The sequence below is a fragment of the Vipera ursinii genome, assembly GCF_947247035.1.
Source record: "Vipera ursinii genome assembly, chromosome: 7".
Classification (NCBI taxonomy): Eukaryota; Metazoa; Chordata; class Lepidosauria; order Squamata; family Viperidae; genus Vipera; species Vipera ursinii.
In genome coordinates this window covers 75,155,723-75,177,607 of record NC_139521.1, presented here as the reverse complement: position 1 = coordinate 75,177,607, position 21,885 = coordinate 75,155,723, and the positions used below count along the sequence as shown (strand labels likewise).

The window sequence follows — 21,885 nt, the reverse complement described above, 5'->3', positions numbered from 1 at the left end:
TGGACTTCAACTCCCAGAATTCCACAGTCAGTCTGTCCTTCGGTGAGAGTTCTGGGACTTGGAATTCCCAAGGTTGGGAAACACATGAGTGAGGGGCACCTGGCGGGGTGGCTCACGTTAGGCAACAGAATGATTGCAATTGTGGGATAGAAGTTCTGCCCCCTTTTCTCATGTGGCATATATAAAAGAGAGCAAGTCTGTTCGGTCCAGATAGATAGAAAGTGGGAGACAGTGAGTTCTAGTCCCGCTTTAGACATGAAAGCCGGCTGGGTGACTTTGGGCCAATCACCAGGAGGCAGTGAGTTCTAGTCCTTCCTTAGGAATGAAAGCCAGCTGGGTGACTTTGGGCCAATCACCAGGAGACGGTGAGTTCTAGCCCCATCTTAGGCATGAAGCCAGCTGGGTGACTTTGGGCCAATCACCAGGAGACGGTGAGTTCTAGTCCCATCTTAGGCATGAAGTCAGCTGGGTGACTTTGGGCCAATCACCAGGAGACGGTGAGTTCTAGTCCCATCTTAGGCATGAAGTCAGCCGCCTTAGGCATGTGTCATATATAAAAGAGAGCAAGTGTTTTTGGTCCAGATAGATAGAAAGTGGGAGACAGTGAGTTCTAGTCCCGCTTTAGACATGAAAGCCGGCTGGTTGACTTTGGGCCAATTACCAGGAGACGGTGAATTCTAGTCCCACTTTAGGCATGAAAGCCAGCTGGGTGACTTTGAGCCATTCACTGGGAGACGGTGAGTTCTAGTCCTGCCTTAGGCAGGAAAGCCGGCTGGGTGACTTTGGGTCAATCACTGGGAGACGGTGAGTTCTAGTCCTGCCTTAGGCATGAAAGCCAGCTGGGTCACTTTGGGCCAGTCCACCTCACAAGATTGTTGTTGTTGTAGAATAATAGGAGGAGGAATTGTGATTAGATACGTTTTTCCCCTTGAGTTCTTTGTAAAGATAATAAAGGCAAGAAACAAATAAATGAACATTTTGACGTTTCTTGGATAAATCATAGCTTCCTGGCACTCGGCAAAAACCTGATTCTTTTTATTTCTCCTTGCACAGACTGGGAAGCGAGAGATATTTACGGGGGCTAGAGTCGTCTTCTCTGCTTCTTAGATTATTCAAGGAAACGTGCCAATTTGCTCGCATATCCGCCACCTGCTTGCTAGTGTTACAGAGCACCAGTTTGAATCTCTTCCAGGTTTTCATTTTTGACAAACCTGCCAAGTTCAGCGGGCAAGACGGGAGGTTTGACCTGTAAAGTCTGTTTGGCACACATTCCTCCAAGCATATGCCTGTTGCCTGTGGTCGGCCCTAAATATTTAAATGGTGGCAAAGGCTTTTTCTTCCTGACGCTTTGGAGGAGGGGGAAGAGAAGGAGGAGGAGGAGGAGGAGGAGGAGGAGGAAGAGGAGGAGGAGGAGGAGGAGGAGGAGGAGGAGGAGGAGGAGGAGGAGGAGGAGGAGGAGGAGGAGGAGGACTGTGGGGTCCTTGGAGCTCTCTAAGCTGGGTAGTTTTTCTTGCAGACGTTTCATGACCCAACTAGGGAACATCATCAGTGTTAGAAGGGAGTGGGGTTTGCAGGGAGGAGGAGGAGGAGGAGGAGGAGGAGAAGGAGGAGGAGGAGGAGGAGGAGGAGGAGGAGGAGGAAGACTGTGGGGTCTTTGGTGCTCTCTGAACTTGGTAGTTTTTCTTGCAGACGTTTCGTGACCCAACTAGGTAACATCATCAGTGCTAGAAGGGAGAGGAGGAGGAGGAGGAGGAGGAGGAGGAGGAGGAGGAAGAAGAAGAAGAAGAGGAGGAGGATTCTGGGGTCCTTGATGCTCTCTGAGCTGGGTGGTTTTCTTGCAGCCGTTTCATGACCCAACTAGGTAACATCATCAGTGCTAAAAGGGGGTGGGTTTTGCAGGGAGGAGGAGGAGGAGGAGGAGGAAGAAGAAGAGGAGGACTGTGGGGTCTTTGGTGCTCTCTGAGCTGGGTGGTTTTCTTGCAGCCATTTCATGACCCAACTAGGTGACATCATCAGTACACTGGTAATGCTTTGCAACATTTGGATAAGGGTGAGTTTTGAAGGAGAGCTCCATTTCAGTTCAGGTTTTCCTTGACTTACAGCCACAATGAGATAAGAATCTACGCTGTTAAGCAAACTGGTTGTTAAGTGAGTCACTGCCACATTTACGAACTTTCCACCCCACCCCTCCCCATGGTTATTAACTGCATCACTGCAGTTAGGTGAGTCTTTACGTGAACCCGTCTTTCCCCTTTGTGGTTTCCTTGCTCGGAATGACTCAGATGATGATCACATGAGCCCAGGATGTTGCAAAGATTGTACGTACATGCTGGATGAGAAGCAACCAAAATTTTGATCAGGGGACCCCGGGGATGCTGTGTTGGACGTAAGTGCGAGGACTGGTAGAAAGTCTCTCTTTTTTTCCTAGTGGCGTTGTAACTTTGAACGGTCGCTAAATGAACAATTGTACGCCAAAGGCTAGCTGTAGTGTCGTGTGTCTGAGTCGCAAGACTTGTAAGACGTGACGGATCTCAGCTCCCAGAATTCTGGGAGTTGAAGTCCATGCTTCGTCGCGTTTTGGAAAATGCATCCATGCAAGTTGCATTCAAACTAATCTGATGTCACTCCTGCCCTATTCGCCTGCGCTCCGTTTTTTTTCCTTCTAGTTTTGTGCTGAATTGTTTAGTTTTATTTTTTTTATTTTATTTTAATTCCATTTATATCCCGCCCTTCTCCGAAGACTCAGGGCGGCTTACAAGCTTAGCAGTAGCCTTCATTCTATGGATATGCCTGCTTGTTAGGGCTTTCACACACACCCCAAGCGGCATTATTACGAAGTCAGCTTAATTGCCCCCAACAATCTGGGTCCTCATTTTACCTACCTGGGAAGGATGGAAGGCTGAGTCAACCTTCAGCCTGGTGGGACTCGAACCTGCACTAATTTTATTTTATTTTATTTTATTTTAATTCCATTTATATCTCGCCCTTCTCCGAAGACTCAGGGCGGCTTACAAGCTTAGCAGTAGCCTTCATTCTATGTATATGCCTGCTTATTAGGGCTTTCACACACACCCCAAGTGGCATTATTACAAAGTCAGCTTAATTGCCCCCAACAATCTGGGTCCTCATTTTACCTACCTGGGAAGGATGGAAGGCTGGGTCAACCTTGAGCCTGGTGGGACTCGAACCTGCACTAATGGCAGGCAGCTGGTGTTACTGAAGGAGGCATTAGCCCACTGCTCCACCAAGGCTCTTATAAAGTTGAGATGCCCCAGCTAAAAAAAAAATCTGTAAGAGGACATTTTCAAGCCACGTCTCGTTTAAAGCAAGTGGCCGGCCCTCAGCCTTCAAGAAGCCTCGGTCATCTCCTCATTTCATTTATCAGGATAAAAAATTCAAACGTGTATTTTGAAACATATTTTCCTCTCAAAACTGGGGCAATCAAGGAAGGCGCAGCGTCGCCAGGGCGCATCGCCCCCTCCAATGACATTTGTGCCTTTCCGAAGGTCAGTAGCGCCAAATTTGCATGACACGGAGTCCTCCACTTACCACCGTCGCTGCCGTAAAGAAGGCCGTTGTTACGCGAGGTCCACCCGGTTTCACGACCCGCCTTGCCGCAGTTAATCCCCCGCAGTTGTGAAGTTACAGTAAGACGGTCGTTAGGCTGAATCTGGCTCCCCTCTGTTGACTTCGCTTGCCAAAAGTTCAGAAAAAGGGGATCACATGAGCCCTGGGGACACAGCGACGGTCATAAGACGAGTCAGTCGCTGAGCGTCTGAATTTTGATCACACGGATCGTGGGGATGCCGCAGAGCTCGTAACTGTGAGAAAGGGACACAAGTCCTCTTTTGCAGTGTCGTCGTAACTTGGAGCAGTCACTAAATGAACAGTCGTAATTCGAGGATTGCATGGGATCTCATTCCCTGCCACTTAGCAATTTGCATTGTGGTTTTAGAGAAAGGCAGAAGGTCACAAAAGGGGAAATAAAGCTTCCTTCTTGCTGGCTTTCAGCGAGATCACCCTAGTCCAGGAAGTCCTCAAATTACGACCGCAAGGGAGCCCAAAATTTCTGTCGCTAACCAAGATGCCCGCGACGTGAATTTGGCCCCATTTTACAAACTGCCCTGCCACAGTTGTAAAGCGAATCAATGCAGGTGTTGAATTAGGAACATGGGTGTTAAGTGAGCCTGGCTTGACAGAGGGTGGCAAAAGGGGATCACTGCCACCGTCGTAAATGTGAGTCAGTGTACAACAGTTCGTTTAGTGACCGTCTGAAGTTACAACGGTACTGAACAAAGTGAGTTATGGCCCTTTTTCGTAGCGAACCCCTTTTGCGACTTCTGACCGGCCAAGTCAATAATAGGGGAAAGCCGATTCACTTAACAACCCGTCGCACTAATTTAACAACCGCAGCGATTCCCTTAACGACGGTGGCAGGAAAGGTCATAAAACGGATCAAAACTCACTTCAATGAATGTCTCGCTTAGCAGCAGAAAAAAAAATGGGGGCTCTGTTGTGATTCGTAAGTTGAGGACTGCCTGTAGGTTATAAATAAAATTCTCCTAACTGAATCCGAGCACGGAACAAAATATTTCCCCTAACTCTGCTTTGGAGTCAACACTTCGGTGGCGTGTTTTATTTTATTTTATTTTATTTTATTTTATTTTATTTTATTTTATTTTATTTTATTTTATTTTATTTTATTTTATTTTATTTTATTTTATTTTATTTTATTATTTTATTTTATTTTATTTTATTTTATTTTATTTTATTTTATTTTATTTTATTTTATTTTATTTATTTTATTTTATTTTATTTTATTTTATTATTTTATTTTATTTTATTTTATTTTATTTTATTTTATTTTATTTTATTTTATTTTATTTTATTATTTTATTTTATTTTATTTTATTTTATTTATTTTATTATTTTATTTTATTTTATTTCTTTTCTTGATTTTCTTTTTTCTTTTCTTTCTTTTCTTTGATTTTCTTTTCTTTCTTTTCTTGATTTTCTTTTTTCTTTTCTTTGATTTTCTTCTTTCTTTTCTTTCTTTTCTTTCTTTTCTTTCTTTTCTTTGATTTTCTTCTTTCTTTTCTTTCTTTTCTTTTCTTTCTTTTCTTTCTTTTCTTTGATTTTCTTTTCTTTATTTTATCTTTTCTTTTCTTTGATTTTCTTCTTTCTTTTCTTTCTTTTCTTTTCTTTCTTTTCTTTCTTTTCTTTGATTTTCTTTTCTTTATTTTATCTTTTCTTTTCTTTGATTTTCTTTTCTTTTCTTTTCTTTGATTTTCTTTTCTTTCCTTTCCTTTCCTTTCCTTTTCTTTTCTTTTCTTTTCTTTTCTTTTCTTTTCTTTTCTTTTCTGAATGCTGATTTAAATTCTAGGAGAATCCAGATGCTGTGATAGAAGAAAGAGCCAGGATAATAGTAGTAGTAGTAGTAGTAGTAGTAGTAGTAGTAGTAGTAGTAGTAACACCACCAACAACATCATCATCATCAACAAGAACAACAACAATAATAGTATTGCTTTATAAAGCCTTAGTAAGACCACGCTTAGAATATTGCATCCATTTTTGGTCACCATATATTATAAAAAAGAGATAGTCCCTGGAAAGGACGCTGAAAAGAGCAGCAAAGATTATTAGAAGGCTGGAGGCTAAAATATATTGCAGGGATTGGATTCGTCTAGTCTAGTGAAAAGGAGGACTGGAGTGACATGAAAGTGACAAGAAAGACATGAAGATAACCATAACCATAACCATAAAGTTGGAAGGGACCTTGGAGGTCATCTAGTCCAACCCCCTGCTCAGGCAGGAAACCCTATCCCATTTCAGACAAATGGCTGTCCAGTCTCTTCTTAAAAGCCTTCAGTGTTGGAGCATTCACCGCTTCCGGAGGCAGGTCGTTTCACTGATTAATCGTTCTCGTATATTGCTTGTGAGTTTCTGATTAAAGAGCGTGACCGTACAAGAATCGGGGAAAACCCCGAGGTTCAGAACTCGGTTGGGCTTGAAGGAATCGGCAAACGCGCATCGTCACTCGGAGGCTTTCATAGGCGCTGTGATGCTGTTTATTTAAGGCGACTTTATTGTCTCTAATATCTCCCGTCTCTGATATTTACATTCGGTGAACAAGCTTGGTAATTGCTTGTTTTTATGCCGCTTGCCAGCTCTATATATCCAGCCTGCTTTCGGAGACACAGATGTTTTATTGTCTGCCTGGCCAGAATCGTACACCGTCCATGTATAATTGTACATATATATATTTTTTTGGTAATGCGGTGACCATAACTAGGTGCCGTATCCAAGGCTTTATAAAGCGGTGCTAATATTTCCCATGGTTTGGATTCGATGCCTCTGTTTACGCAACCGTCAGAAGAAGAAGAACGTACTCAAGATGGACAGCGATTCATCTTTACATGTTACTTGTATGTCAGGGTGTAGGTCTACACCTATGTCGTCTATATAGTATCTTTTAAATGCGTGTTATGTATGTGTACACTTTGAGAGCGAGCAACCAAATTTCATTTTTAATGCCTGCCGTTGTGCCCACAGTAAAAAAAAAAATGACAATAAAGGTTATCACCATCATCATCATCATCATTTGGGGTAAGGCAAGAAGAAATGTTTATTCATAAAAAGCAAAGGGGGGTAAAATTTGGGGGGGGCGCATCTGCAAAGAAATGGGAGTACAGCCGGAGATTTTTATAAGGGGGAGTTTGAAGGTCTACGACGTGCTGATTCTAGGGTGACACTCAAGGGCCATCTTTGTGTGTGTGTCTATGTGTGTGTGTGTGTGTAGGTAGGTAGGTTTAGTCTTGTGAACCTGCAGTTCCTCCGGGAGACCGAATTTCATTCACTCTGTTTGGGTTTGCAGACCTTATCCTTTGTTATGTGCAGTGCTTTTTTTGTAAAAGAAAAAGGTGCCGGAACTCACACATGTCATATAACCCGCCTTGCCTACCCTACAAGGTTCCATCCAAAAAAGGTGCCGGAACTCCGTTCTGAGCGTTCTATGAGGAAAAAAAAGCCCTGGTTATGTGGATCAGGTCTGGGTAACTTAGTTGGGGTTTTGAGGAAGTTTGAAAAAGGGGATTTTCCCCTGTCTGCTATTTTGGCTTGATTAATTTAGTTTCAGTTTGACCTAGTTTGATGATCTAGCGGAGACACTGACTCTCAGACCATTGTGGATCCTGTTAATGTTTTAAGGGAAGATGGAAAGAGTTGAAAGAGTAAACTCTATTCGGGTGTGACATTTCGCGCGCAACCGAGATCGCGTGATCTTGATTCTGTGCCTCTGTTTGTACAACCCAGGATTGTATTAGCTTTGGGGGCTGCTGCTGCTGCTGCACACGGCTGGCTGGTGGTTAAGCGATCGTCCACTGGGACTCCGAGGTCCCTCTCGCAGTTGTTTTTAAGCCAGGTCCCCCCCCCTAATCTGTACTTCTACTTTTGTTTTGTTTTTTCCTGCCTAAATGTAAAACTTTGCTTTTCTCCGCACTGAAGCTCATTTTGTTGGATGGGGCCCATTGTTCGAGTTCGTCCAGATCTTTTTGGATCCTGAGCTTGTCTTCTGGGGTGTTGGCTACTCCTGCCAGCTTGGTGTCACCTGCAAATTTGATGAGTTCCCCCTTCTATGGAAATCAGGCCAGGAGCTGTGAACCCGAAGGGATTTGGGAGACCACCAATACTTCGCCCTACCGACTCGGCTCCTGTTGGCGTCTTGAAGCCAACTGAAAGCAGTGACCCCCACTGCCACGAGATTTAATTTGTACGTAAGATAACCCTTCCCAAAAAGAAATTTCTCCAAAAAAGCAGAGGATTCGCCCCTCGCACACACACCTTTTAACTTTCTCTTTATACCGAAGGGAGCTAGCGAGAATGCTTAATGATTGCTGTGAACGATGAGAATAGAAGCTGGAAAAAGGATTAAATTAATTTTAATTTAATAATTTAATTTGTATACCGCCCTTCTCCCGAAGGACTCAGGGCGGTGAACAGGGCAATACATAATAAAAAAAACAGGATACAAAGATTAAAAAGTAATTAAACAACAATGCCCGTAATAAATTAATACATAATTAAAAGTTAAAACCGATTTATAAAACCCAACCCCAAGATTGAGGGTGTCTTGGTGACGTTTCAACAAGGTCCCACTCGTCATCTTCAGGCTGGTGTCTTCGGCTTCGTGCTGCACTGAAGACACCAGCCTTAAGATGACGAGTGGGACCTATATATATATATATATATTTATATATATATATATATATATATATATATATATATATATATATATATATATATATATATATATATATATATATATATAAAGGTAAAGGTTCCCCCGCACATGCATGCTAGTTGTTTCCGACTCTAGGGGCCGGTGCTCATCTCCGTTTCAAAGACGAAGAGCCAGCGCTTGTCCGAGGATGTCTCCGTGGTCATGTGGCCAGCATGACTGGACGCCAAAGGCGCACGGAACGCTGTTACCTTCCCACCGTAGTGGTCCCTATTTTTCTACTTGCATTTTTACATGCTTTCGAACTGCTAGGTTGGCAGAAGCTGGGACGAGTAGCAGGCGCTCACTCTGCTACGCGGCACTCGGGATTCGACCCGCCAAACTGCCGACCTTCTGATCGACAAGCTCAGCGTCTTAACCCACTGAGCCACCGCGTCCCTGTCATATATATATATATATATATATATATATATATATATATATATATATATATATATATATATATATATATATATATAGTATTTTAATCAGAAAAAAGAAAACCGTTAATCAAGTACAGTTTTCTTGAAGGCCTCCTGAACTCACCCAGCTGTTCCGATACGTTTTTTTTAGTCAAGCGTGAAATGATAATGGAAGAAAAACGGCAGGCTGCCCTCGGCAATTCTTACAAGCCTGGCTATTTCTCGGTAAGGTTTGCACACAGGGTTTGGAGGGCGTTTTCTGTTTTCCTTTTGCCTTTTATTAAAAGAACAAGGAGGACAGACGAGGCAGAGAAGGGGTGAAGTCAGCAATCCAGAACGGCACTGAAGGATTGCAGAGTTGGAGCCAAACATGGCTGGCTAACAGCAGAGGACGCGACGTGTTTTGGTCCTCCGCAGAATTATGGAAGGAAAATCAAGTCTGTTCAGGAGATCCAGGGAACTCACCGTCTCCTTGGTGATTGGACCAAGGTCACCCACTCAGATTTCATGCCTAAGGCAGGGCCATAGTTCCCCATGCTGGCAAAGGAATTCTGGGAGTTGAAGTCAACAAGTCATAAAGGGGTGTAGTTGTCCACCTCTGATTTATATGGTGTAATACACACACACATACACACACACATAAAACCTTTGCTGGTCACTTCTCTAGCCTTTTCTGCAAATGGTCACTGTAGGGCCAATTTCTTTCTTTGCTGTGTTTAAAGAGTCACAGATGGTCCAGCCAGACGCTTGGTCTTTTGATCAAGAGGGGCTTTCAGTCAATTATATCTTACTTCCAGAGCTTTGATGGTGTGTATTGTGTGGGGTTTTTTTTTATTTGGCCCTGCTACCCATGTTCTAATTCCCTAGGGCCCTGTTTCTCAGTCTTAAGAACTTAGGATAGAATAGAATAGAATAGAATAGAATAGAATAGAATAGAATAGAATAGAATAGAATAGAATAGAAGCTGGAAGGGGCCTTGGAGGTCTTCTAGTCCATCCCCCTGCTCAAGCAGGAGAACCTATACCATCTCAGACAAGTGTTTGTCCAGTCTCTTCTTAAAAATCTCCAGTGACGGAGCGCCCACGATTTCTGGTGGCAAGCTGTTCCACTGGTTAATTGTCCTCAGTGTCAGGAAGTTTCTCTTTAATTCCAGGTTGCTTCTCTCTTTGGTCAATTTCCAACCATTGTTTCTCGTCCTGCCCTCTGGTGCTTTGGAGAATAACGTGACCCCCCCTCTGCCTTGTGGCAGCCCCTCAGATACTGGAACACTGCTATCATGTCTCCCCTATTTCTCCTTTTCTTTAGACCAGCCAAACCCAAGTCCCGCAGCCGTTCTTCATAGGTTTTAGCCTCCAGGCCTTGGATCATCTTAGTTGCTCTTCTCTGAACTTTTTCCAAGGTCTCAACATCTTTTTTGCAGTACGGTGACCAAAACTGGCTGCAGTATTCCAGGTGTGGTCTCACTAGGGTTTCATAAAGCGGCACTAATACTTGGCGTGATCTTGATTCGATGCCTCTGTTTTAAGATGTGTGGACTTCCAACGCCGCTCCTCTGAATCTGGCCATGAACCTCACTTTCAGTTAATTTCAAGATGGTGCAACGGGTCTGAAATGGGGCTCCTTGTCATAATATCCACTACATTCTTGTAATCAACAGTAATTATTTCACAATTTATTTAGCTTTGTTCCAGCTTCTTATGATAGGAATGTTTGCATCCATCCGGAAGAAGAGAAGAGGGCAAGGGACACCCCTAACCAGTTTGGGAGGAATTCACAACTAGACATGAAGCCAGCTGGGAGATTCACGCTCTCTGTCTGTCCCTTCGTTTAGGGAAGAATGAGGAACTTGTGCCAGGACTCCAGGTTGACTTGACGGATCAGAACAGCCGGGCCCTGAATTGAGCCGAACTCTCTGCCAGGTAAAACTTTGAAGAACAGGAAAGAACCCCAGATTGAGGTGATGGTTAAAGGCCCCCCTCTCAAAAGAGGGAGTCCTGATTCTGCCTTGGGAAAGCCGCCTCTGAAAATGTTGCCAAGAAAAGGGAAGGAGGAGAGGGAGAGAGGGAGGAAGGAAGGAAAGGAGAGAGGGACAGATGGATGGAGGGAGGGATGGAGGAGAAGGAAGGAAGAAATAGAGGGAGGGAGGGAGGGAGGGAGAGAAAGAAGGGAAATGAGGAAGGCATGAAGGAAGGAAGAAGGAAGGGAGAGAGGGACAGAGGGAGGGATGGAGGAGAAGGAAGGAAGAAATAGAGGAAGGGAGGGAGGGAGGGACAGATAGAGGGAGAGAGGAGAAGGAAGAAAGGAAGGAGGAATGCAGGAAGGAGGGAAAAGAAGGCTGCATGGAAGGAAGAAATGAAGAAGGAAGGAAGGAAGGAAGGAAGGAAGGAAAGAAAGAAAGAAAGAAAGAAAGAAAGAAAGAAAGAAAGAAAGAAAGGAAAGAAGGAAGGAAGGAAGGAAGGAAGGAAGGAAGGAAGGAAGGAAGGAAGGAAGGAAGGAAGGAAGGAAAAGAAGGCTGCATGGAAGGAAGAAATGAGAGGAAGGAAGGAAGGAAGGAAGGCTGCATGAAAGGAAGGAAGGAAGGAAGGAAGGAAGCAAGGAAGCAAGGAAGGAAGGAAGGAAGGAAGATCAAGGACCTTTTGCTGTTCAAGTCAGCTCCTCCTGGATCCGCTGAGCATCTTAATGTGACCAGCCACCAACTGTCGTCCTTGCAGCCTTCAGAGCCATCTCTTTTCCTTTGGCATGGGGCCTCCGAGATCATCAAGCTTCACCTCCGGGTTGGAACTGGCCAATGATGTTCCTCTTGGTTATTGCTTGCATGGAGGCTGGGAGAAAGGAATTTGCACAGGGGTCTTCAAAGGCTCGGCCTCCCTTCTAAGAGGACTGTAAATAATAGGGGAGGGTCTGAAGGAAGCGGATGGAAAAGCAATTCTCTCCTTTTAGAGGGTCATTGAGGCCTCTTGGAGGTTTGTCTGTGTCCTCAGAAAACCTCCTGCAGCCAAGAAAGCTCCACACCAAGCTTCAGCTCTGACTGGATGGTGGGGAAGGGAAGGATTTATACTCCTTGCAGACAGCCGGTCATTTGCATCCTTTTAGAGAGTCGTTGAGGCCACCTGGAGATTCGTCTGTGTCTTCAAGGTGAGCTGAGTAGTGCAAATAGATGTGGACTTTCTAAAACGAGGCAAATGGCCAGCTGTCTGCAAGGAGTATAAATCCTCTTGTCTTCAACGGTGAAGGGAGGACCCAGGGCAGATAACATCCTGCAGCCAAGAAGGCTCCACACCCATTTGCACCACCCGGGTGACCCCGAGGAGACAGGTCAACCTCCAAGTGGCCTCAACGACCCTCTAAAAGGATGCAAATGACCGGCAGTCTGCAAGGAGTATAAATCCTTCCCTTCCCCACCATCCAGACGAAGCCCAAGAAGCTTCTCGGGTGAGAAACGAAAGGTCTTCGAGGCAAAACAAAGAAAGCCCAGTTGCCTCCTGAAAAAAAATCGCCTTTTGAAAATTGCAGCCAAGAAAACGGCAGGGATTTCTCAGCCAGCCTCCCAGAAGCAGGAGACAATTGAAGGGAAGAGGGGAAAAGAAAAAGGAATGTGACTAAACATCACAGCTGCAAACAATAGACTAAAGTCTACCCGGATGAGAAGCTTTGGATTTTCTTTCTCTCCCTGATGAAAAGATTGTGTGGGATGGGAAGCGTGTTTTTTTTTTTTTAAAAAAAAACACGTTCCTGAACGTGATGTTCACATGGTGGCAATTATGTTTTTTAAACAAGAGCTTACATTACTCAAATTGCCATGGAAAACCCCAGCGTTTGGTAATAATGAATATGGAAGGATTTGCATTTTAAACAACTGTTATTGGCTAATGGCATGAACTGTGGGAACAGCAGAATAGAATAGAATAGAATAGAGTAGAATAGAATAGAATAGAATAGAATAGAATAGAATAGAATAGAATAGAATAGAATAGAATAGAATAATGAATAGAATAGAATAATGAACAGAACAGAATTGAATAATGAATAGAACAGAACATAACGGAACAGAATAGAATAGAACAGAACAGAACAGAATAGAATAATGAATAGAACAGAATTGAATAAAATAGAATAATGAATAGAATAGAATAATGAATAGAACAGAATAGAATAGATTAGAATAGATTAATGAACAGAACAGAATAGAATAGAATAATGAATAGAACAGAACAGAACAGAACAGAATAGAATAGAATAGAATAGAATAGAATAGAATAGAGAATAGAATAAAATAGAATAATGAATAGAATAGAATAATGAACAGAACAGAATTGAATAATGAATAGAACAGAACATAACGGAACAGAATAGAATAGAACAGAACAGAACAGAATAGAATAATGAATAGAACAGAATTGAATAAAATAGAATAATGAATAGAATAGAATAATGAATAGAACAGAATAGAATAGATTAGAATAGATTAATGAACAGAACAGAATAGAATAGAATAATGAATAGAACAGAATAGAATAGAATAGAATAGAATAGAATAGAATAGAATAGAATAGAATAGAATAGAATAGAATAGAATAGAATAGAATAGAATAGAATAATGAATAGGATAGAATAATGAATAGAATAGAATAGAATAGAATAGAATAGAATAGAATAGAATAATGAACAGAACAGAACAGAATTGAATAATAAATAGAACAGAACAAAACGGAACAGAATAGAATAGAACAGAACAGAATAGAATAATGAATAGAATAGAATAGAATAGAATAGAATAGAATAATGAATAGAATAGAATAATGAACAGAACAGAATAGAATAGAATAATGAATAGAACGGAACAGAACAGAACAGAACAGAACAGAACAGAACAGAATAGAATAGAATAGAATAGAATAATGAACAGAACAGAACAGAATTGAATAATAAATAGAACAGAACATAACGGAACAGAATAGAATAGAACAGAACAGAATAGAATAATGAATAGAATAGAATAGAATAGAATAGAATAATGAATAGAATAGAATAATAAACAGAACAGAATAGAATAGAATAATGAATAGAACGGAACAGAACAGAACAGAACAGAATAGAATAGAATTGTCAACTCCTCGTCTTCGCCGGATCAACAAGCACACGGGAAAAACCACGACGAAGTACGGATGACTGGAAAGAGTACCTTTAATAGCAGGATCTCTAAACATGAATAAAGTCAGCGTTGGGAACCACTCGTCCCAACGCTCCTTTTAAATGTCTTTACTAATTGGGTAATAGCCCCACCCGACAGCCCCACCCCTCAGCCCCACCCTCCTCTACGTAGACCAGCATCTGCGTAAAACTCCACCCCTCCATCCTGTCGGCCCACGCCCCGCTTCCGCCTCTGGCGCCAAAGTCCATACAGCGCGTAGGAAGGTGTAAGTACAATATCTCCCCCCCTCACCCCCTGGAATCCCTAACGTGCTCCCCTCCACCAACCCGGTGTCTTGGCTCACACCCGTTTCAGGCCGCCGAACAGCTGTTACGGCTGGCGCGGCTTCCCCATGTGTGACGAGGCCCGCTGCCGGCCGCCGATCAGCCGTGCGAGCAGGCGCGGCCTTGGTGTTTACGCCCGAGGTCCTCGTTAGCCGCCGATCAGCTGGTCGAGCCGGCCGCCGATCAGCTGTGGGAGCAGGGGCGGCTCGGGCATTGACGGCCGAGGTTCCTGTTAGCCGCCGAGCAGCTGCTCGAGCCGGCCGCCGATCAGCCGTGGGAGCAGGCGCGGCCACGGTGGTGACGCCCAGGATCGTCGGTAGCCGCCAAGCAGCTGATCGAAATGTTGCGGCCGGAGCTTTCCTCGGCCGCGGATCAGCTGTTAGGAACCGAGCAGCTGTCGGGCGTGGCTTCGGCTGTGGCTGCGGGCTGCGGGCGGCGACCGGAACTCCCTCCCGGCGAGCATGTCGAGCTCAAGGAGATCGACAAGAATAATGAATAGAATAGAATAGAATAGAATAGAATAGAATAGAATAGAATAGAATAGAATAGAATAGAATAGAATAGAATAGAATAGAATAATGAACAGAACAGAACAGAACAGAATAGAATAATGAATAGAACAGAATAGAATAGAATAATGAATAGAATAGAATAATGAACAGAACAGAACAGAATAGAATAGAATAATGAATAGAACAGAATAATGAACAGAACAGAACAGAATTGAATAATGAATAGAACAGAACGGAACGGAACAGAATAGAATAGAACAGAACAGAACAGAATAGAATAATGAATAGAACATAATAGAATAAAATAGAATAATGAATAGAATAGAATAATGAACAGAACAGAATAGAATAGAATAGAATAATGAATAGAATAGAATAGAATAATGAATAGAATAGAATAATGAATAGAATAGAATAATGAACAGAACAGAATAGAATAGAATAATGAATAGAACAGAACAAAACAGAACAGAACAGGAATAGAATAATGAACAGAACAGAATAGAATACAAGAGTTGGAAGGGACCTTGGAGGTCCTCCAGTCCAACCCCCTGCTCAAGCAGGAGAACCTATAAGTTGTGACGAGATTCAGGTAGTCCTCGCCTTACAACAGTTCATTTAGTGACCACCCAAAGTTACAATGGCATTGAAAAAAGTGACTTATGACCATTTTTCACACAGCATCCCCGTGATCACATGATCAACATTTGGTCGCTTGGCAACTGACTCATATTTATGACGTTCGCAGCGTCCCGGGGTCACGTGATCCCCTTTGGCGACCTTCTGACAAGCAAAGCCAAGGGGGAAGTCAGATTCGCTTAACGGCCGTGTGGCTAACTTCACCCCTGCAGTGATTCCCTCCACAACTGGAGCAAGAAAGTTCGTCAAATAACCACCGTCTCCCTCACTGTGGCAGAAATTTTAGGCTGGGTTGTGGTCGTAAGTCGAGGATTTCCTGCCTTCCAAAGAGAAAAGGCTGATTACGTACGTTTCTCGTAAAGGTTGAAAAGCATCAGAGAAAAGGCTGCAATCAACCTTTCCTTTGATGGTTTTCAATCTTTATGAGAAAAACCTGGTGCTACCACGTTGCCCTGGTAAAAGGATGGATCAGATCCCAAAGGTGCTTTTTTCAGGAGGCAACTGGACTTCCTTTGTTTTCCTTTGAAGACGTTTCCCTTCTCATCCCAGAAGCTTCTTCGGCTCTGACTGGATGGTGGGGAGGGGAAGGATTTATACTCCTTGCAGACAGCCGGTCATTTGCATCCTTTTAGAGAGTCGTTGAGGCCACTTGGAGGTTGACCTGTGTCCTCGGGGTCACCCGAGTGGTGCAAATGGGTGTGGAGCCTTCTTGGCTGCAGGATGTTATCTGCCCTGGGTCCCCCCTTCACCGTTGAAGACAAGAGGATTTATACTCCTTGCAGACAGCTGGCCATTTGCCTCGTTTTAGAGAGTCCACATCTATTTGCACTACTCAGCTCACCTTGAAGACACAGACGAATCTCCAGGTGGCCTCAATGACTCTCTAAAAGAAGGCAAATGACCAACTGTCTGCAAGGAGTATAAATCTTTCCGTTTCCCCCACCATCCAGTCAGAGCTGAAGAAGCTTCTTGGAGGAGAAGGGAAACATCTTCAAAGGAAAACAAAGGAAGTCCACCTCCTGAAAAAGCACCTTTAGAATGTTCCTTCCTTCCTTCCTTCCTTCCTTCCTTCCTTCCTTCCTTCCTTCCTTCCTTCCTTCTCATTTCTTCCTTCCTTCCTTCCTTCTGATTTCTTCCTTCCTTCCTCTCTCCTTCCTTCCTTCCTTCCTTCCTTCCTTCCTTCCTTCCTTCCTTCCTTCCTTCCTTCCTCTATCCTTCCTTCCTTCCTCTCTCCCTCCTGATTCCTTCTTCTTTCCCTCCTTCCTTCCTTCCTCTCATTCTCCTGATTCCTTCCTTCCTTCCTTCTGATTTTTTCCTTCCTTCCTCTCTCCCTTCCTTCCTTCCTCTCACCCTCCTGATTCCTTCCTTCCTTTTGATTCCTTCCTTCCTTCCTTCCTTCCTTCCTTCCTTCCTTCCTTCCTTCCTTCCTTCCTTCCTTCCTTCCTTCCTTCCTTCCTGAAGCTGAAGAAGCTTCTTGGATGAGAAGTGAAACGTCTTCCAAGGAAAACCAGAAGATCCAGTCGCCTTCTGGGGGGAAAAAAAGTCACCTCTGGGACAACCATGACTGGATGACGAAGAAGCTCCGTGGATATTTAGCGATGGATCGGATATTTTTCAGCAGCATTTCTCAAACGAAGCCTGTGAAAGAAAAAAGCTCTTTTCGAAAACCCAGAAGGGCTTCCCGTGACTAATTAAAACCATGGCTCTAATTGAGAACACACCAAGCCTACATTTTGCACATTTTGCTTTTGGAAAAAAAGGAAGCGAAATAGAGTCATTGAATCTCAATGGCTCTAAAGTCAACAATCAAGCTATCAGCAGCCCGTCCAATCTTTAGCAAAGTCTCAGAAATCTTTTAATCTGTTCCATACCTTTCAATGCCAAGCCTTCATCTCGCTGCGGGGAAGGTGCGATGGGAAACTAAGGGAAGGAAATAAACAGAGTTTGGAAGGGTTTGCGAAGAAGTGCCGGAGAAATTACAAGCTTTCACAGCCTGGCAACTGTTATTTAAGCTCCTTCCTGCGTGTTGTTATTCCCCATCTTGGCTGTTCTTTTTCGCCCCTTTAAGGAATAAGCAATGGATCCCTGATTGGAAGTATTTTACAACAGCGATGTTTTATTCCTCTTGATAGCGGCCGTGTTTGCCGATGCCTTGGGAGTGGCAACGTTTCATGGCACATACCGTGCGGGGGAAAAAACCCCAAAGCAGCCACTGATGTTCTCAAGAACACCTTCCAGTGTGGACCACAACCGTTGACACAAATATAACACACATACACCAATCATTCAGAAAGCAATCACAGCTGTCAGAGAAGAGAAGAGAAGAGAAGAGAAGAGAAGAGAAGAGAAGAGAAGAGAAGAGAAGAGAAGAGAAGAGAAGAGGAGAATGGGATAGAAAAGAGAAGAGAAGAGAAGAGAAGAGAAGAGAAGAGAAGAGAAGAGAAGAGAAGAGAAGAGAAGAGAAGAGAAGGAGTGGAGTGGAGTGGAGTGGAGTGGAGTAGAGTAGAGTAGAGTAGAGTAGAGTAGAGTAGAGTAGAGTAGAGTAGAATAATAACTTTGTCACTTTAAATGTACACTAATCAGCATATATTAAAATGAGATTTTGTTGCATTCAGCTCTCCAAGGGTATATACACTACATAAACATGACAACAGATTATGCATATAACGACATACACAAACTTCTTCTTCTTCTTCTTCTTCTTCTTCTTCTTCTTCTTCTTCTTCTTCTTCTTCTTCTTCTTCTTCTTCTTCTTCTTCTTGTTCTTCTTCTTCTTCTTCTTCTTCTTCTTCTTCTTCTTCTTCTTCTTCTTCTTCTTCTTCTTCTTCCTCTTCTTCTTCTTCTTCTTCTTCTTCTTCTTCTTCTTCTTCTTCTTATTATTATTATTATTATTATTATTATTATTATTATTATTATTATTATTATTATTATTATTATATAACACAGAGAAACTACATAGTCTAGTTTGGATGGATACATAATAGAGAGTCAACAGCAGTTGTCCAATTTGTGATACACTCACTGGTTGTGCAATAACAAAAACCCACCACTTGGTCCTATTCCATCAAAAAGGGGAGCGAAATTACAGGTGGTTCTGAACTTGCAAAGGAATGAAAAGAAGGACTAAGGGTGACAGGATAGCAGTCTTCCAGTATCTCAGGGGCTGCCCCAAAGAAGAGGGAGTCAAGCTATTCTCCAAAGCCCCTGAAGGCAGGACAAGAAGCAACGGATGGAAACCAATCAAGGAGAGAAGCAACCTGGAACTAAGGAGAAACTTCCTGACAGTTAGAACAATTAACCAGTGGAACTGCTTGCCTCCAGAAGTTGTGGGTGTTCCATCACTGGAGGTTTTCAAGAAGAGACTGGACAACCGTTTGTCCGAAATGGTACAGGGTTTCCTGCTCAAGCAAGGGGTTGGACTAGATGACCTCCGAGGTCCCTTCCAACTTCGTTATTTTGTTATTCCGAACAATCTGGACAGATCCTCATGGAGATCATCTATCCATGTGGTTGCTAGGAAGAGTCAAAAAAGTTTTCATTTAACTTCTGCTTAGTGTAGTGGTGTCCAACCTTGGCACCTTTAAGACCTGTGGACTTCAATTCCCAGGACTGAAGAATTCTGGGAGTTGAAGTCCACAAGCTTTAAAAGTTGCCAGGGTTGGATCCCTTTGCTTAGTTTTAGAGCTTACCGGTTTGATGAAGAATCACATTTACCGTATTTTCCGGCGTATAAGACGACTGGGCATATAAGACGACCCCCCCCAACCTTTGAGGTGATTTTCATGGGTTAAAAAGTCGTCTTATCCACCGGAAAATACGGTAGTTCTGCATTCTGCATTCTGCACGGCTGGCTGGGGAACTCTGGGTGTTGAAATCCCCAAGTCTTAAAGATGGCAAGGTTGGACACACACACACACACACACACACACAAACACACCAATGTAGCTGCTTATTTAATATTTGTTTCTTCTTTAAGTTGTGAGTTGTTTTTTTTTAAAAAAAAAATATCCAGTATACCTTTCCTCTTAAACTGTTTGACAGATCGGGTGGCCTTAGTATTTCAGCGAATGCAGGAACAAATAAACGACTAAATGCATCTTCCACAGCTTATACATCCCGGCGCGGGAAAGTCTGACGGGAAGAAAAATTATTTTTTTTATCGTCTCTCTCCCATTCTGCACCTGGGCCCACATAAATCTTAACGTAAAGCCGTTGCTTAGGTTCACCCACATGCTGTCACTACAGTCACCCTTTTTTAAAAAAAAATAACAAAAAAAAAATAGAGTTGAGTAAAGAGGTGAGTCCTGCTGAGTAAGCAGAGGTGGCTGCAAAGACTACAAAACAACAACAACAAAAAAAGGAATATAAAGTGGTCGATTTTTCACTGGCGTGGGCTGGTTAAGCAAGCGAAGGAGAAGAAACGCTAGCAGAAGTTTGCCAGGGGCGTTTATTTTAATGGAAATAAACTTTCCTTCTTGCTGACCCTCAGCAAACTCACGAGGATAGAGGCAGGTCCTCAACGTACGGCCAAAATTGAGCCCAACATTTCCGTCGCTAAGCGAGACATCGGTGAAGCGAGGTTTGCCCCGTTTTACGAGCTCTCTTGCCACTGTTGTTAAGTGAATCAGTGCAGTTGATAAGTGAGGAACACGGTCATTAAGCGAATCGGGCTTCCCCCGTTGTCTTCGCTTGTCAGAAGGTCGCAAAAGGAGGATCAGTTGACTGGGGGGGGAACACCGCGACCGTCATAAATCTGAGTCAGTCACCCAGTGTCTTGAATTTTGATCCTGCGACCCTGGGGATGCTGCAACGGTCATAAGGGCGAAAAAGGAGCATAAGTCACTTTTTCCAGTGCTGTGGTTACATTAAGTCATTAAGTGAACTGCTGTAAACCGAGGACCGTCTGTACTAAGCAGGTTCTTGGTTAAGCTCAGAGGAAGAAATAAAAAAATGTTCCGCCGGAAGTATCCATCGAAATAGAAATGAAGATGGTTAAATAGGATTTTGCAGCCAAGGATGCCGTAAGCATACGTATAATTACCATATAGGCTAACCTGCGCAAAATACTGGCCTTTTGTGCTTGGCAAAAAATATGAAGACTAGAGTGACAGAGTTGAAAAGAGAGTTGTAATAACAACTATAGGAAAGGTTACAGGAGAAATTAACAGAGGAAGCAACTCTCCATAAGCCAGAGGATCAAATAGTAACCGAATAATCAAATAATATAATTTGAAAATCGTAGTGGCGTTCTTGATAGAGGTTTTGTAGCTCAGGGTTGAAATGAGGAGGGGGTCCTTGGGGCTCTCTGAGCTGGGTGGTTATATTGCTGACGTCTCATGACCCAACTAGGGAACATCATCAGTGCTAGAAGGGAGGGGAGTTTGCAGGGAGGAGGAGGAGGAGGAGGAGGAGGAGGAGGAGGAGGAGGACTGTGGGGTCCTTGGTGCTGTCTGAGCTGGGTGGTTTTGATGTCTCATGACCCAACTAGGTAACATCATCAGTGTTAGAAGTGGGTGGGGTTTGCAGAGAGGAGGAGGACTCTGGGGTCCTTGGTGCCCTCTGAGCCTGGTGGAATCTTAGCTTGAATCAACAGAAGTAGAGCGTCAAGATCTGGTATATTGCATCCAGCTCTGAGTTCTGCATTTTGAGAAAGACATTAATAAACTAGTAGTGTGCACCAAGCAACCGAGAAGAGAGGGTATCTTGAGAGGGCGGCAAACAAGTCAAGAGGGCAGCCATAATGGTATGATCAAAGGTACTATAAGGGAGTTCAGAGTCACCCAGCCAGCTTTTGTGCCTAAGGTGAGGCTAGAACTCACCGTCTCCTGGTGATTGGCCCAAAGTCACCCAACTGGCTTCATGCCTAAGATGGGACTAGAACTCACCATCTCCTGGTGATTGGCCCAAAGTCACCCAGCTGGCTTCATGCCTAAGGTGAGACTAGAACTCACCGTCTCCTGGTGATTGGCTCAAAGTCACCCAGCTGGCTTCATGCCTGAGACTAGAACTCACCGTCTCCTGGTGATTGGCCCAAAGTCACCCAGCTGGCTTCATGCCTAAGGTGGGACTAGAACTCACCGTCTCCTGGTGATTGGTCCAAAGTCACCCAGCTGGCTTCCTGCCTGAGACTAGAACTCACCGTCTCCTGGTGATTGGCCCAAAGTCACCCAGCTGGCTTCATGCCTAAGGTGTGACTAGAACTCACCATATCCTCCAAATTGACCCCAAGGTCACCAAAGTGGCTTTCATGCCTAAGGCAGAACTAGAACTCACCCTCTCCCAGTTTGTAGACCAGCACCTTCACTACTATACAACCTTGTAACCACAAATAGCTGACCCAGCCCCATCAGGACCCAGAATCCTGGAAACCACCCCGATTGAGAAGGACAGATCTAGGATACCCTTTGCCCCGATAAACCTGATTTTCCGCCCATTGACATTTGCAGATACACTGCTCCTGAACACAGAGGTTCTACAGCCCGTTGCTTTTGAAAAAAAATTCCCATCCTCTGTAAGGCATGGTCAGGAGGATTCGCGCGCCTCTCCCTCTTTTCTTTTCTCC

The 21,885-nt window shown here is 43.7% G+C and overlaps 1 protein-coding gene across 1 annotated transcript in view; it reads right to left on the bottom strand.

Moving 5' to 3' along the window:
• Nucleotides 1-10,524: 10,524 nt before the first annotated feature.
• The window catches only part of ATRN (attractin), a gene marked incomplete at both ends in the record, with an annotated part of 98,554 nt that continues 87,193 nt past the window's right edge, over nucleotides 10,525-21,885 (bottom strand). The window contains 3 exons of the mRNA XM_083367078.1: nucleotides 10,525-10,622; nucleotides 11,466-11,519; nucleotides 14,141-14,548. Coding sequence (XP_083223204.1) covers nucleotides 10,525-10,622; nucleotides 11,466-11,519; nucleotides 14,141-14,548 — 560 coding nt within the window. The remainder of the gene's footprint in view (nucleotides 10,623-11,465; nucleotides 11,520-14,140; nucleotides 14,549-21,885) is intronic.